Below are 14456 nucleotides of genomic sequence, written 5' to 3' on the forward strand. Positions count from 1 at the left end.
ATAATACAATTGACTCCGCCGCCACTATTTCTCCCGGAAGCTCATTCCACACGGCTACCACTCTCTGAGTAAAGAAGTTCCCCCTCATGTTACCTCTAAACCTCTGCCCCTTAATTCTTAACTCATGTCCTCTTGTTTTAATCTTTCCTCCTCTTAACGGAAATTGTCTATCCACATCCACTCTGTCTATCCCTTTCATAATCTTAAATACTTCTATCAAATCCCCTCTCAACCTTCTACGCTCCAAAGAATAAAGACCTAATCTGTCCAATCTCTCCCTATACTCTAGATGCTTAAACCCAGGTAACATTCTGGTAAACCTTCTCTGCACTCTCTCCACTCTGTTTATATCCTTCCTATAATTAGGCGACCAGAACTGCACACAGAACTCCAAATTAGGCCGCACCAACGTCTTATACAATCTCAACATCACCTCCCAACTCCTATATTCCATGCAATGATTGATAAAGGCCAGCATACTAAAAGCCTTCTTCACCACCCTATTCACGTGAGTTTCTACCTTCAGGGAACGATGTTCCGTTACTCCTAAATCTTTCTGCTCTTCTGTATTCCTCAATGCTCTCCCATTTACCATGTATGTCCTATTCTGATTCTTCTTACCAAAATGAAGCACCTCACACTTATCAGCATTAAATTCCATCTGCCATTTTTCAGCCCACTTTTCTAAGCAGCCCAAATCCCTCTGCAATCCTTGAAAACCTTCTTCATTATCCACTATTCCACCTATCTTAGTATCGTCTGCATATTTACTAATCCAATTCACCACCCCATCATCTAGATAATGTATATAACGAACAACAATGGGCCCAATACAGATCCTTGAGGCACACCACTGGTCACCGGCCTCCAACCTGACAGACAATAATCCACTACCACTCTCTGGCCTCTCCCTTTCAGCCAATGTTCAATCCATTTGACGATCTCAAAATTTATACCTAAAGACTGCACCTTCCTAACTAACCTTCCATGTGGTACCTTATCGAAGGCCTTACTGAAGTCCATATAGACAACATCCACTGCGCTACCCTCATCCACATTCCTAGTCACCTCTTCAAAAAATTCAATCAGATTGGTCAAACATGACCTTCCTCCCATAAATCCTTGTTGAGTGCTCTTGATCAGACCCTGTCTATCCAGATGTTTATAAGTACTATCTCTAAGAATTTTCTCCATTAATTTACCTACCACAGACGTCAAACTTACAGGCCGATAGTTGCCAGGCTTCCTCCTTGAACCCTTTTTAAATAACGGAACCACATGCGCAATGCGCCAATCCTCCGGCACTATCCCCATATCTAATGACATTTGGAAAATTACCGCCAGAGCCTCTGCTATTTCCTCCTTCACTTCTCTCAATGTCCTGGGGAAGATCCCGTCTGGTCCCGGAGACTTATCCACCTTTATATTCTTCAAAAGCCTTAAAACTACACCTTTTGTAATCTCTATATTCCCCATATTTACCCAATTTGCTTTTTTTTATCTCACATCTCCCAATATCCTTCTCCTTAGTGAATACCGAAGAAAAGAAACTATTCAATATCTCCCCCATTTCTCTGGGCTCCACACACAGTTTTCCGCTCTGATTTTCAAAGGGACCAATTTTGTTTCTAGCTTTCCTCTTACCATTAACATATTTATAGAACTCTTTTGGATTAGTTTTCACCCTGCTTGCCATAGTTTCCTCGTACCTTCTTTTAGCTTTCCTAATTCCTCTCTTAAGATTCCTCTTACATTCAATGCATCTTTCAAACATCTCCTTAACTCCATGCTTCTTATATCTAATGTACGCCTCCCTTTTTCTTCGAACCAAGTTTCCAATATTCCTTGAAAACTACGGCTCTCTCAAACCTTTTGCCCCTCCTTTTAACCTAACAGGAACATAAAGCTTTTGCACTCTCAAAATCTGATCTTTAAAAGACTTCCATCTCTCTACTACATCCTGCCCATAAAACAAATTGTCCCAATCCACACCCTGCAAGTCCTTTCGCATCTCCTCAAATCTAGCTTTTCCCCAATCAAAAACCTCAACCCTTGGCCCTGACTTCTCTCTTTCCATAATGACATTGAAGCTGATGGCATTATGATCACTGGACCCGAAGTGCTCGCCAACACTAACCTCCGTCACTTGACCCATCCCATTTGCCAACAGTAGATCTAACACTGCTCCTTCTCTGGTCGGCACCTCTACATATTGTTGTAAAAAAACTATCTTGCACACATTTCACAAACTCTAACCCATCCAGTCCTTTCATAGAATGTGTTTCCCAATCTATATGTGGAAAATTAAAATCTCCCATAATTACAACCCTGTGCTTATAACAAATATCTACTATCTACTATCTCAACAAGAATGTTGACAGGATTTCAGGGTCTGAGTTACAGGGAAAGGTTGTGCAGACTGGGGCTTTTTTCTCTGGAGTGTAGAAGATTGAGAGGGGACTTGATAGAGGTGTTTAAGATTTTAAAAGGGACAGACAGAGTCAACGTGGATAGGCTTTTTCAATTAAGAGTGGGGGAGATTCAAACTAGAGGGCATGGCTTAAGATTGAAGGGGAAAATTATAAGGGGAACATGAGGGGAAATTTCTTTACACAAAGGGTGGTGGGGATGTGGAATGAGCTTCCAGCAGATGTGGTCGAGGCGGGATCATTGGTTGCATTTAAGAAAAGACTAGATAGCTCCTAGAACGCTTCCACCAGCGTTGTCTCCGCTCCATCCTCAACATCCATTGGAGCGCTTTCATCCTTAACGTCGAAGTACTCGAGATGGCAGAGGTCGACAGCATCGAGTCCACGCTGCTGAAGATCCAGCTGCGCTGGGTGGGTCACGTCTCCAGAATGGAGGACCATCGCCTTCCCAAGATCGTGTTATATGGCGAGATTTCCACTGGCCACCGTGACAGAGGTGCACCAAAGAAAAGGTACAAGGACTGCCTAAAGAAATCTCTTGGTGCCTGCCACATTGACCACCGCCAGTGGGCTGATATCGCCTCAAACTGTGCATCTTGGCGCCTCACAGTTTGGCGGGCAGCAACCTCCTTTGAAGAAGACCGCAGAGCCCACCTCACTGACAAAAGGCAATGGAGGAAAAACCCAACACCCAACACCCAACCAACCAATTTTCCCCTGCAACCGCTGCAACCGTGTCTGCCTGTCCCGCATCGGACTCGTCAGCCACAAACGAGCCTGCAGCTGACGTGGACTTTTACCCCCTCCATAAATCTTCGTCCGCGAAGCCCAGCCAAAGAAAGAAAAGATAGTTACATGGATAGGAGAGGACTGCAGGGGTATGGACCGGGCACTGGTCAGTGGGACTAGGAGGGTGGGGATTTGTTTTGGCATGGACTAGTAGGGCCGAACTGGCCTGTTCTGTGCTGTAAGTGGTTATATGGTTATAACAGAACACTTCATTACTGAAAAAAAAGAAAAAAAAACCAAAGCAGAAACCTCTCCCCGGGTGCTGGAGGAAACCAGAACTACCTCCCTCCATTTATACAAAAGAGACTTGTTTGAATTTGGGAGACATTCACAAAAATATTTTCACAGGAGGTGATTTCAATTTTTGTTTGGATCCTTTATTGGATGGATCATCAAGAATAACAGTGAAATCTAAGGCAGCTAAAGCTCTGTTATATTTAATGAAATATTTAAATTTAATCAATATATGGCAGGGGTGTCAAACTCAAATTCACGGAGGGCCAAAATTAAAAACTTGGACTAATTCGAGGGCCGAACTAAATATTTATTGAAAATTTTCAACAACATCTGCATGTTTTCTCTTCTTTCAACATATGTAATGTTAAACTTTTTCTTATTAAAATAAATGTTTAATAATAGTTTTGGATAAACTCTTTCCAGAAGCATTAACAAATGAGAAATAAAATATTCAATAAATAATATTTTTCTATAGAGGATTTGTCAAATGTTGCTAGTGTGCTGTCGAATAGTAAAATCTGAGGGCTATTGAGAATGTGGGAGAATAACATGATTCCTGAAACAATCAAATGGGTGACTGTTTGTGGGCATGAACTCTAGCAGGGTTATTTGCCATGCCCTTTTTCCATTGGTACAGATATCCTTTGATTTACACACTTTTCAAGTTTTATGCCTAATGAGCTTGTATCCAGGTACAGGATCATTTTTAACCAGGAATATATTTATCACTGTGATACGAAACTATTGGAAGATCGTTTTATCCTGAGATTAAAGTTCATAATACTTACTCAGGCCTGTGTGCGGGAGGGCGGGGTTTGCGGGCGATCGGGTTGGACAACGACAGTGCGGGAGCATCGGTTCTAGCTGCAGGGCGGCATCTCGGCGGATCAGCGGCCCCGTCACCGTGAGTCGAGGGGTTTGCGGGCGATCGGGTTGGACAACGACAGTGCGGGGGCATCGGTTCTCACTGCAGGATCAGCGGCCCCGTCACCGTGAGTCGAGGGGTTTGCGGGCGATCGGGTTAGACAACGACAGTGTGGGGGCATCGGTTCTCGCTGCAGGGCGGCATCTCGGTCACCGTGAGTCGAGGGGGAATGGGCAACGGTCCTGGCGAGGTCAGGCCCAAGGCCTCCGGTACTGGGCGCTGGGAAACGGCCTTGGCTTACCCTGACACCGGCCAGGCCCCAAAACCAGAGTCCACAGTGAGACCCTGCAACGTAAACAGAGGAGGTGGGTTGATTAGTGGGCTGACGCCAATGCATTCTGGGATTTGTTGTATTACTGTGCATGCACTATACTGGCGCGGCGGCCAGCGGGCCACCTCTAATACATTTTTGAAATGATCTTGCGGGCCAAATATAATTATATCGCGGGCATGTGTGATATATGGAGAAGGAAACATCCTAGAGATAGAGATTGCTATTTTTATTCTAAGTTTTGACTTATATTCACGTTCATACGTGGGCCATTAGGCCCATCAAGTCTGTTCTGTGACTATACTAAGCTGAACTATGCTCACACCTAGTTCCAATTTCCAGCCTTTTCCCTATATCCCTTGATACCCTGACTAATGAGATATTTACCCATTTCCTATTTAAATACTCTAAGTGATCTGGCCTCCACTGCTTTGAGTTCCACAGATCCACGACCCTCTGACTAAAAAAGTTTTTCCTCTATTCTAATTGGATAACTTCTAATTTTAAGACTATGACCCTTGTTCTCGATTCACCCATCAAGGGAAACATCTACATCCACTCTGCCAAAACCTTTCAATATTCAAAATTTCTCTGTGAGATCTCCTCTCATTCTCCTAAACTCCAATGAATACAACCCAAGAGCTGCCAAACGCTCCCCATATGCCAGCCCCTGCATTCCAGGAATCATCCTAGTAAATCTCTGCACCCTCTCCAACAACATCACATCCTTTCTAAGATACAGGGCCCAAAACTACACAGTTCTCCAAATGGAGTCTCACCAGTGCCCCCATGGAGTCTCATTCACCCCTCTCTACTCTTATACATTATTCCTTTTTGAAATGAAGGCCAACATAGAATTCGCCTTCTTCACTACAAATCCCACCTGGGCATTAACTTTTAGATTTCTCTGCACGATGGCGCCCAAGTACCTTTGCACCTCTGAGGATTGAATTTTCTCCCCATCCAGAAAGTTCTTTGCCTGTTTATTTCCACTGCCAAAATGTAGAACCGAACAACACTTCTCAACATTGTACTTCATCTGCCATATTTTTGCCCAGGCTACCAATCTGTCTACATCTCTCTGCAATTGTACAGTTTCGTCAACACATCCTACTCCACCACTGATCTTAGTGTCATCCACAAATTTGGCCACAAATCATTAATATAAATTGTGAAAAGGAGTGGCCCCAAGACCAACTCCTGCAGGACACCACTAGTTTCAGGCAGCCATCCTGAACGAGAACCTTAATTTCAACCCTTTGCTTTCTGCCTATCAACTAATTTTCTATCCAGTTTAATAGTGTCCCTGTAATTCCATGGACCTTCATCTTATTTAGCAGCCTAACATACGGCACCTTATCGAAAGCCTTTTGAAAATCCAAATAGATAACATCCACAGCCTTCCCTTTGTCTATCCTACCTATTTCTTCAAAAGCCCTTCCACTTTGTCCCTTTATTCCCCTTATTTTCCCTCCCCCTTTGCCCATTTAGTCCTCCTTCCCTTCGTCCCTTTATCCCCCCTTGACCCCCTCTGCGCTTTATCCCCCTTCCCATCCCCTTCGCCCCTTTATCCCCCTTCTTCCTTTGTCCCCTTTATCCCTTGACCCCTTGCCCTCCGCCCCCCACCCCCCTCGATCCCCCCCTTCTTCCCCCTCCGCCTCGATTCCTCCTCCCCCCTCGATCCCCCCTTCTTCCCCACCGCCCCTTGTTCACCTTCGCTTCCCCGGGGGAACGAATCCACTGGGGTGGGGTGGGATGGGAGAGGGAAGCCCTGTGCGCATGCGCAGTAACGGCCCGGGTAATAACCCTTCTGTGATTGACAGCTCCCTTGGATGCACCTCCCGGGCTGTGGCCCCCCCTCCACGTGATGACGTCCTCCGACCCAGGGGTGGGCGCACTGACGTCACAGACTCCTGGGAGCGTCGCTGAGCGGTGTTCCCTCAACAACAGGCCGGTCCACGGAGTAGGCCGCGGCCTGGGAGTGGAGGTGAGACTTGTCCCGGCTGGAAAGGGAGGGGGAGAGGGCGCAGGCTCGGGCCTTGTTGAAAACGCGCTGCCCTGAGATGGATCCCTGTCTCCTTCCCCCGACCTTGACCGCACAAATAGCTGGGAATAGCTGTCGGACTGAAGGGGGGGGGGGAGAGATAGGGGGTAAACAGGCTCCCACCCAGGAGGGGCAGGAATGCGGTCCCTCCACTAGGGCTGCTGTGTAGCAGAGTCCATGGCCCCTCCACGGGGCTGCTGTGTAGCAGGGTCCGTGATCCATCCACCGGGGCTGCTGTGAATCCCGGTCCATGGCCCCTCCACTGGGGCTGCTGTATAGCCGGCTCCAAAGCCCCTCCACCAGGGCTGCTCCTCCCCTGACCGGGACATTGGCTGGACTCCAGAAGTTCTTCTTCTTCTTGCTGAGAGACGTTGCCACCTCTCGGAGAGTCTCAAACTTCAGCAGCGGGACCATGCCTTATATTACCCAAAAACTGCTTACCCAAGCCCCTATTCCCAGCGCAGCAAGAAAGATAAGCAAGCAAGCTGGCATACTAGGTTAATTAACGAATAACATAATTTTCAGCTTATCACTTTGAATACAATGGTTTATTTTGCATCAAGGCTAAGCCTCTGACAGTCTGTGACCAAAACAAGCAGGAAGATTAAATGTTCTTGGTACACAGATGTCCTTTCTTCAGATAACAGCATCTCTGGCCCCTCGGTGGAATTTAGCTTATGTCTGCTGGTTCTAAAAACAATTAGGTTCTCAGCCTTGCAGAAGCAAAAGTTGCAAGTTTAAAAAAAAGGTTCTCAGCTCTGCAGAACCAAGAGCTGGAAATTTAAAAAAACAGGTTAGAATCTTCCATTACATTCCACCCCTTGGTCACAGGCTGTCAGACACGAGACTTGACAAGCATAAGAGTACAAAAAGAGCGTAAAAGAGAAATTAAAACTACAATATTCATAAAAACAAGCAATAAAGCGAGCAACCAACGGAGAATAGTGTGGCCCAACCCCCCAAATGTACCAGCTAACCATGAAAAAGGATTCCAACCAAGGCTCACATTATCCTTGTTGGCCACAATACCCAGACACTGGAGCTCACAAACAGATTTTGAAACATGCTGAACAATAACATATTTATATAAGCTGCACTTGAGGCGGGTGACCGAGGACTTCCTAAATGTAATGCATCAGACCGTGTCTCCCACGGGCAACTCCTTCGGAACGTCCTCGTTATTACAAATCCAATTGTTGGCACCAAAGCAGCGGTTCAGCCAGATCACCATGAGCGTAAAACAAAGAACCTGGAACAAAGAAGCCTGACACATGTCACTCACGATACCGCAAGTGTTCAGTGTTTAAACAGACTAAACCATCATGTCCCTCAATAGCTACCCATCGAGTGTTACCCTGAGCAGGTGTCACTATTTCCCCTTTTACAGGAGGGCCACTACCTGGTGGTGCCACCCATACCTTTTGTCCGGCATTCTCAAGTTCAGGAGTGAGGGGCAATGACTTTTTCCTCTGGAATAGGCTGTAGTTCAGAGGCATGAAGAAGTCGGTGGAAAGGTGTACCACCTTTTAAAGGGCGATGATTTAAATTGTCGACTGCCTGCTGCAGCACATGACACCACCCCTTCAGGGTTCCCAGTGGTGTTAACAAACGAATTTGTTCCTTCAGTAAGCCATTCATTCGTTCAACTAACCCAGCAGCCTGTGGGTAATAAGGAATATGGTGAACCCACAAGATGCCGTTGTCATTTGCCCAATCACAGATTGCTTTCCCGGAGAAGTGCGAGCCATTATCAGACTGAATCTCCTCTGGAACATCATAACGAGAAATTAAATGATTTAGTCCTTGGATAGTACTAGCTTGGTCAGCCGTCTTGGAAAAGCAAAAATCAGGCCCGAAAAGGTGTCAACCATTACTAGGATGTAACGTTTACCCATACAGTCTGGCATAGGGCCTATGTAATCAATTTGCCAAACTGCAGCTGGGTGAGCACCCCGTTTTATTTGGCCATGAGGACCAGGAGGAACGACACGGGACTTCACAAGTTGACATTCTGGGCATGTACGCACGACCATGCGGACATCATCCTGATGGACGGGTAAAGCATGTGTTCGGGCCCACATAGCTGATCCCTTCTCCCCCAAATGACCACTCTGTTCATGTGCCCATCGAGCCAGGGGGACGGTATCAGCACGGCTGATGGTGGCAAGCTGATCTGCAACTGCATTATGTTGTGCCATGTTAGTCGCCATATTAGTATGGGCATCAATGTGATACACAGTTATCTCACGGTGGTGGGAAGCATCCCACAACAGCTGCCACAGCTCTTTGCCCCACACTGGGCGGTCATGTATCATCTAGTCATTCTTTTGCCAATCAGGCATCCATACCACAAGTCCATTAGCCACAGCCCAGGAATCAGTAAACAGGCGAAGAGGGTGATCATGGGGATCTAGTGGTAAAGTGACTGCCTTCAACTCAGCACACTGACTGGAGCCACCATCCCCCTCCTCTGATAAGTGAGTTCCTGACTTGGGATGGTAAGCCACCACCTTCCACTTTTGCTTTCCTTGCACCCACCGGCTGCTACCATCAGTAAACCAGACATCCTCTTGTTCTGCTGGAGTGAGCAAATCATATGGTTTACCCCACTGAACTGGTGAAGGGGAGTAAAGGAGGGGGCAAGGCAGGTTCAACGTCCTCATGACGAGACGGAAGATCAGCCACCTGTTCGTGTATGCGGCCCACCCCTTCAGGCCCTCTGGTTGCACGACTCTGAATATACCACTTCCATTTAACAATAGAAGACTGCTGCGCCCGCCCGATCTTTAGATTAGCATCATTGGCCAGGACCCAATTCATTATTGGAAGTGCAGGTCTCAATTGAACATCTGCATCATCTGTCATTCTTTCAGTCTCCAGCAGGGCCCAGTAACAGGCTAGTAACTGTTGTTCAAAAGCAGAATAACGAGTGGCAGCCTCAGGCATGGTACGTGACCAGAATCCCAGCGGGACTCAGTGACCCTCTTGTTTCTGCCAGAGGCTCCAGCAGGCCACATCATCAGTAACGGAGACCTGTAGTTCGTAGTGGGTATCTGGAATGCGGGGAGCAATGGGCAGAGCCTGAAGAATAGCCTGCTTGGCGGACTGGAATGCCCTTTCCTGATCATCACCCCATACAAAGTCTGTTTTCTTTCTGGTAACCTTATACAAAGGATGTAAAAGCAATGCCAAGTGTGGAATATGGCGTCGCCAATATCCCAATAACCCCAGGAAACGCTGGGTCTCTTTTTTGTTAGTAGGAGTGGCCAAGTCTGCGATTTTATTGCGAACTTTATCGGGAACCACTTGTTCTCCAGCATGCCACTGAATTCCAAGGCAAATAACTGTCTGGGACGGGCCCTGTACCTTGGCAGGGTTCATGGCCCACCCTCTTTGCATCAGGGTATCTTGGACACTCTCCAAACCTTCCTGTACCATCTCTTCTGTGGCCCCTTGGATCATCACATCATCAATATAATGGTGAATTGAGAGGGAAAGCGATACTGGCACCGTCTCCAGGTCACGGGCAATTCGGCTGTGTCAGATAGTGGGAGAGTGTACATAACCCTGAGGGAGGCGAGTGAAGGTATACTGGCGCCCCTTCCAGGTAAAGGTGAAGTGATCCTGTGAGTCCTCAGCTATAAGAATACTGAAGAAGGCGTTAGTGAGATCAATGACAGCATACCATGTTCCCGAGTTCCCAGTAGCAATATTTTCAATAATGGTAACAATGTCCGGAACTGCCGAAGCAAGTGGTGGGGCCTGTTTGTTCAAAAAGCGATAATCAACTGTCATTCTCCAGGAGTCGTCCGGCTTCTAGACCGGCCAAACAGGGCTATTAAAGGGCAACTTTGCGGGCCTCACTACCCCTTCTTCTTGCAAAGCATCGATGGTGGCACTAATCTCTTCTTGCCCTCCAGGGAGGCGATATTGTGGAATACATACTAGTTTCATGGGGGGTGGCACCATCACAGGATCCCACTTAGCCTGACCCACTACTAGTTTTTTAGTAATAGTCCAAATTCCAAATGCAAATCCCCCTTGGCTAGTATTAAGGGCCGTACCGGCCAACATATTAATACCCAGAATACACTCGTCAGTAGCAGCCACGAGGGCATGTAACCAGATAGGGGAAGGGCTATCACCCACCGTGGCACGGACTTTTATTTCCTTTGCCAGGATGACCGCCCCTCCCAACCCCTCTATTCGAAAGGTCAGTCCAGTCCAGAGGTCAGGGTTACCCGGAATCACCGAGTGCTCCGCACCGGTATCGACCAAGGCCAAATATTGGCGGTTATTACCCCCACCCCAATGGATTGTTAACAGTATGTAGGGCCGTGGGTCCCCGTGTATCTGCTGTATCTCAATGGTGTAGACACGGGAGCCCTGCCCACACCTTCATGCTTTAGTAGGGTTTGGGGGCTTCCAGGCCCACATGCCACTATTATCCATAAGAGCCTTGTTAACCATTTGTTGTACCTCATCACGGGTAACTGGAGCAGGAGAAGCCTGCTCGATAGAAGCAGCAGGGAGAGCAGAGGGCACAGCTGGGCCAGGAGGACTCAGCAGCTGGGGATGATGTTCCCCTACTTTTCTCTTATAAAGGGCATAAAGGACTGCAGTAGGTTTCCCATCAATATCACTTTTAGGTACGCCTAACTTTAACAAGGTTAGAAAAAGTTCCTTTCTTGTCGGTCCGTTACTAGTAGCACCCCCTCTCTTTTCATCCTGCTTGTCTGATTTAACCTGGGCTGTACGTGAGTGGATTTTACCTCCCAACTCTAATTCTCGAAGCCCAGATAAGGCGTGCACCGCCTCAGACACAGGGTGCCCAATTAGCGGACGAGTTACGGACAGAACCAGCCCCCGCGTAGTGGGTTGGGTGGAACGAACTTATCTGGTATGCATTCTGGCCATGAATATCTCTTCATCAGTGCTCCCCCCTGTACCCACAGCCTCAAACACCCTGCATACAAGGCAGAGGCCAGGGCCTGTTGACGAATTACTGCTATGTCCTCATCTGGGTTTCTCCAATTGTTCTGCAAATGTAAATCCCAATCTACTGGTGATGGGTATATTCGTAGCAGGGCATCCCCTAGAGTAGTAAGTAAGTAATCCACCTCTCTCCCTCTACCCCGCAGCTCAGCAGTGACCCTGATGTCAGTAGCCAATGTTCCTAATCCCAACAATTCCTCAGGGGTTAAAAATACATTACCCCCTCCTTGTTCCCAGACACGCAGGAGCCAGGCTGCCAGAGTTTCTCCTGCCTTTTGCCTAAATCGATCTCCAATGGCAGCCAGCTCTTTTACAGAGAAGTCACGTATCATTGACTCCTTCCGACCCCTGTTCCCACTTTGGCCCACAGGGCCCTCCACCCAGTCTAGGGGAGGAGGTCAAGGCCATCCCGTAGAGGGAGTGGGCCATAGAGCATAAGCAGGGGTTTGGGTATTTTCCCCTGGGTCCACTTGGGAGACCGGGGTATCTATCCCTTCCATCTCTACCCTTACATCATCCCCCCTTCTGTCTGTTTGGGAAGTCTGCTGCCTTATAGGGTGGGCGTGAACAGCAGGTGGTGGAGAGGGTAGTATGTTAGACTCGTGCTGAGGAATATCTGCATCATTACCATTGTCATTCCAGATATTCCCATCCCAATCCTCAATTACATCAGGATCATCACCATTCCTTATCATGGCATGAATACGATGTGGATTGGGTTCTACTCCTTGCCTTTCCTTATCCGCACAGAGCTGCTGCCGGAGTTTAATATTACGGCAGATCGTTTGGACATGCTTATCTTCCAATTCTTTGACTCTGTCCTGACTGGTGCGAACAATTTCGCTCATCATGGAGCGACGTTGTCGCATGGCTTCTAGCTCCTCCTCTAATTGCTTTCTCTTGCGCTGAGATTCTACTTCTCTTTGCACTGATTCTGCTTCACGCTGAACGGAGTGGCATAAGGCTGTGGCCAGCAACCAAAAACCATCCGTCAGCGTCCCCTTTTTATCAGAAAATTTTCTTTCTCGAAGGAGCGTGGCAACCCGCTCTCCCAGAGGTGCACTTGATGGGTCTAACTTCTCATCCCAACTAATGGGTGGTCCCAACAAAGACGGGGTATTGGCCAACATGCCAAACCCATCGTCTTTGGAAGTCCATCCTGGAATCAAGAACTGCTCAGGGCTCACCTCTTTCTTTCGGCGAAACATCTTGAGACCAACCCTGCTCGCTGCGCCAATTGTCTTGGTAAACTTGTACCTCTCTCTTTGTTCGTTTTAGATTGGTCACAGTGTTTGAACTACCGAAAGAAAATAGACACACACACCAAGAGCAGTTCAGTTTATACAAATGTTTATTACAAATTCAAAAGCTGATTTCACACTACAATATGCAAGCCCTTCCCAACTATACTTATCAACACTTGGACTGGTCCCAACTGCCGAAGCGAGGCAACGAGTGCACACTTGCAGTAGGTTGTCAGAGCACCGGTAGCAGCTTCTCCACCTCCCCTGACCGGGACGTTGGCTGGACTCCAGAAGTTCTTCTTCTTGCTGAGAGATGTTGCCACCTCTCAGAGAGTCTCAAACTTCAGCAGCGGGACCATGCCTTATATTACCAAGTCCCTATTCCCAGCACAGCAAGAAAGATAAGCGAGCAAGCTAGCATGCTAGGTTAATTAACGAATAACATAATTTTCAGCTTATCATTTTTAATACAATGGTTTATTCTACATCAAGGCTAGGCCTCTGACAGTCTGTGACCAAAACAAGCAGGAAGATTAAATGTTCTCGGTACACAGATGACCATTCGTCAGATAACAGCATCTCTGGCCCCTCGGTGGAATTTTACTTATGTCTGCTGATTCTAAAAACAATTAGGTTCTCAGCCTTGCAGAACCCAGAGCTGCAAGTTTAAATAAAAGGTTCTCAGCTCTGCAGAACCAAGAGCTGGAAATTTTAAAAAACAGATTAGAATCTTCCATTACAGTCACCGACAAATTTCTAAGGAACTATGTCTTGGCGTTCGCTTCTTCTTTATTTGTTCTTAGGAAAAGAGTCTGTTGGTCCAGACACCTCACTCGAAATTGCCATTCACGAAAGACATGGAAGGATGCCAAGCTTCATCCAAGTTGAGAGGGTCATTTCTAACCCTCCTGACCACTGAGACAGTGAATAGAACTGCAGAAAAAGGTGGACACATCACACTAGAGTGAAAGGACCAGCAAGGACCCCTGCTGAGCCGCCAACTTTGCACATACATCCCACCAAAAACCCAATCAAGATCCAGTTGAAAGGACTTTGATGCTCATTAGAACAGGACTTTGAATAGTTGGTGAAACATAAGTTAAATATCAATGTACAACTCTCCTACTTCGGTAGAAAGAAACATGAAATGGTGGTGGATATGCTGAATAGAGTTGGTAAGTGGGAACCAGGGTTGGGCTGATGGGGTTCATAGCCCAGTAAGGAGAGGATTGGAATCCATCGTCAAGCCCTCAGGGCCAGTAAAGTTCACCATTACCATTCCTGAGAGTTCTAAACCGCAGGTGATACAGTTCGATGCTTGTAGTTTAATAATCGTAGAAGGATCAAAGGCTAATCCGAAAATAGTACAGTTAGTAGAGGTAGAGGACCTTAGACAGATGATTGAGAGTGAGACAGGATTATGGGGATACAAATGCCTGGATAGAATGGGTAAAATATACGGTAAAGAGTTTAAACAAGAGCAATTGCTATAAATGCGCTTCTGGACGTCCAATAGCACAGG

General features: G+C 47.0%; 1 protein-coding gene across 1 annotated transcript; it reads right to left on the bottom strand.

The window, feature by feature from the left end:
- Positions 1–4571: 4571 nt before the first annotated feature.
- Positions 4572–12385, bottom strand: LOC138756909 (uncharacterized). Its single transcript, XM_069923302.1, is given in 9 exon segments — positions 4572–4665; positions 6351–6775; positions 6819–7073; positions 7837–7944; positions 8114–8174; positions 8347–8461; positions 9016–9364; positions 9366–10693; positions 12319–12385. Coding segments are annotated over 9 exon segments (2802 nt in total).
- Positions 12386–14456: the final 2071 nt, after the last annotated feature.

Source organism: Narcine bancroftii, chromosome 3 (assembly GCF_036971445.1).
Source record: "Narcine bancroftii isolate sNarBan1 chromosome 3, sNarBan1.hap1, whole genome shotgun sequence".
Taxonomy (NCBI): domain Eukaryota; kingdom Metazoa; phylum Chordata; class Chondrichthyes; order Torpediniformes; family Narcinidae; genus Narcine; species Narcine bancroftii.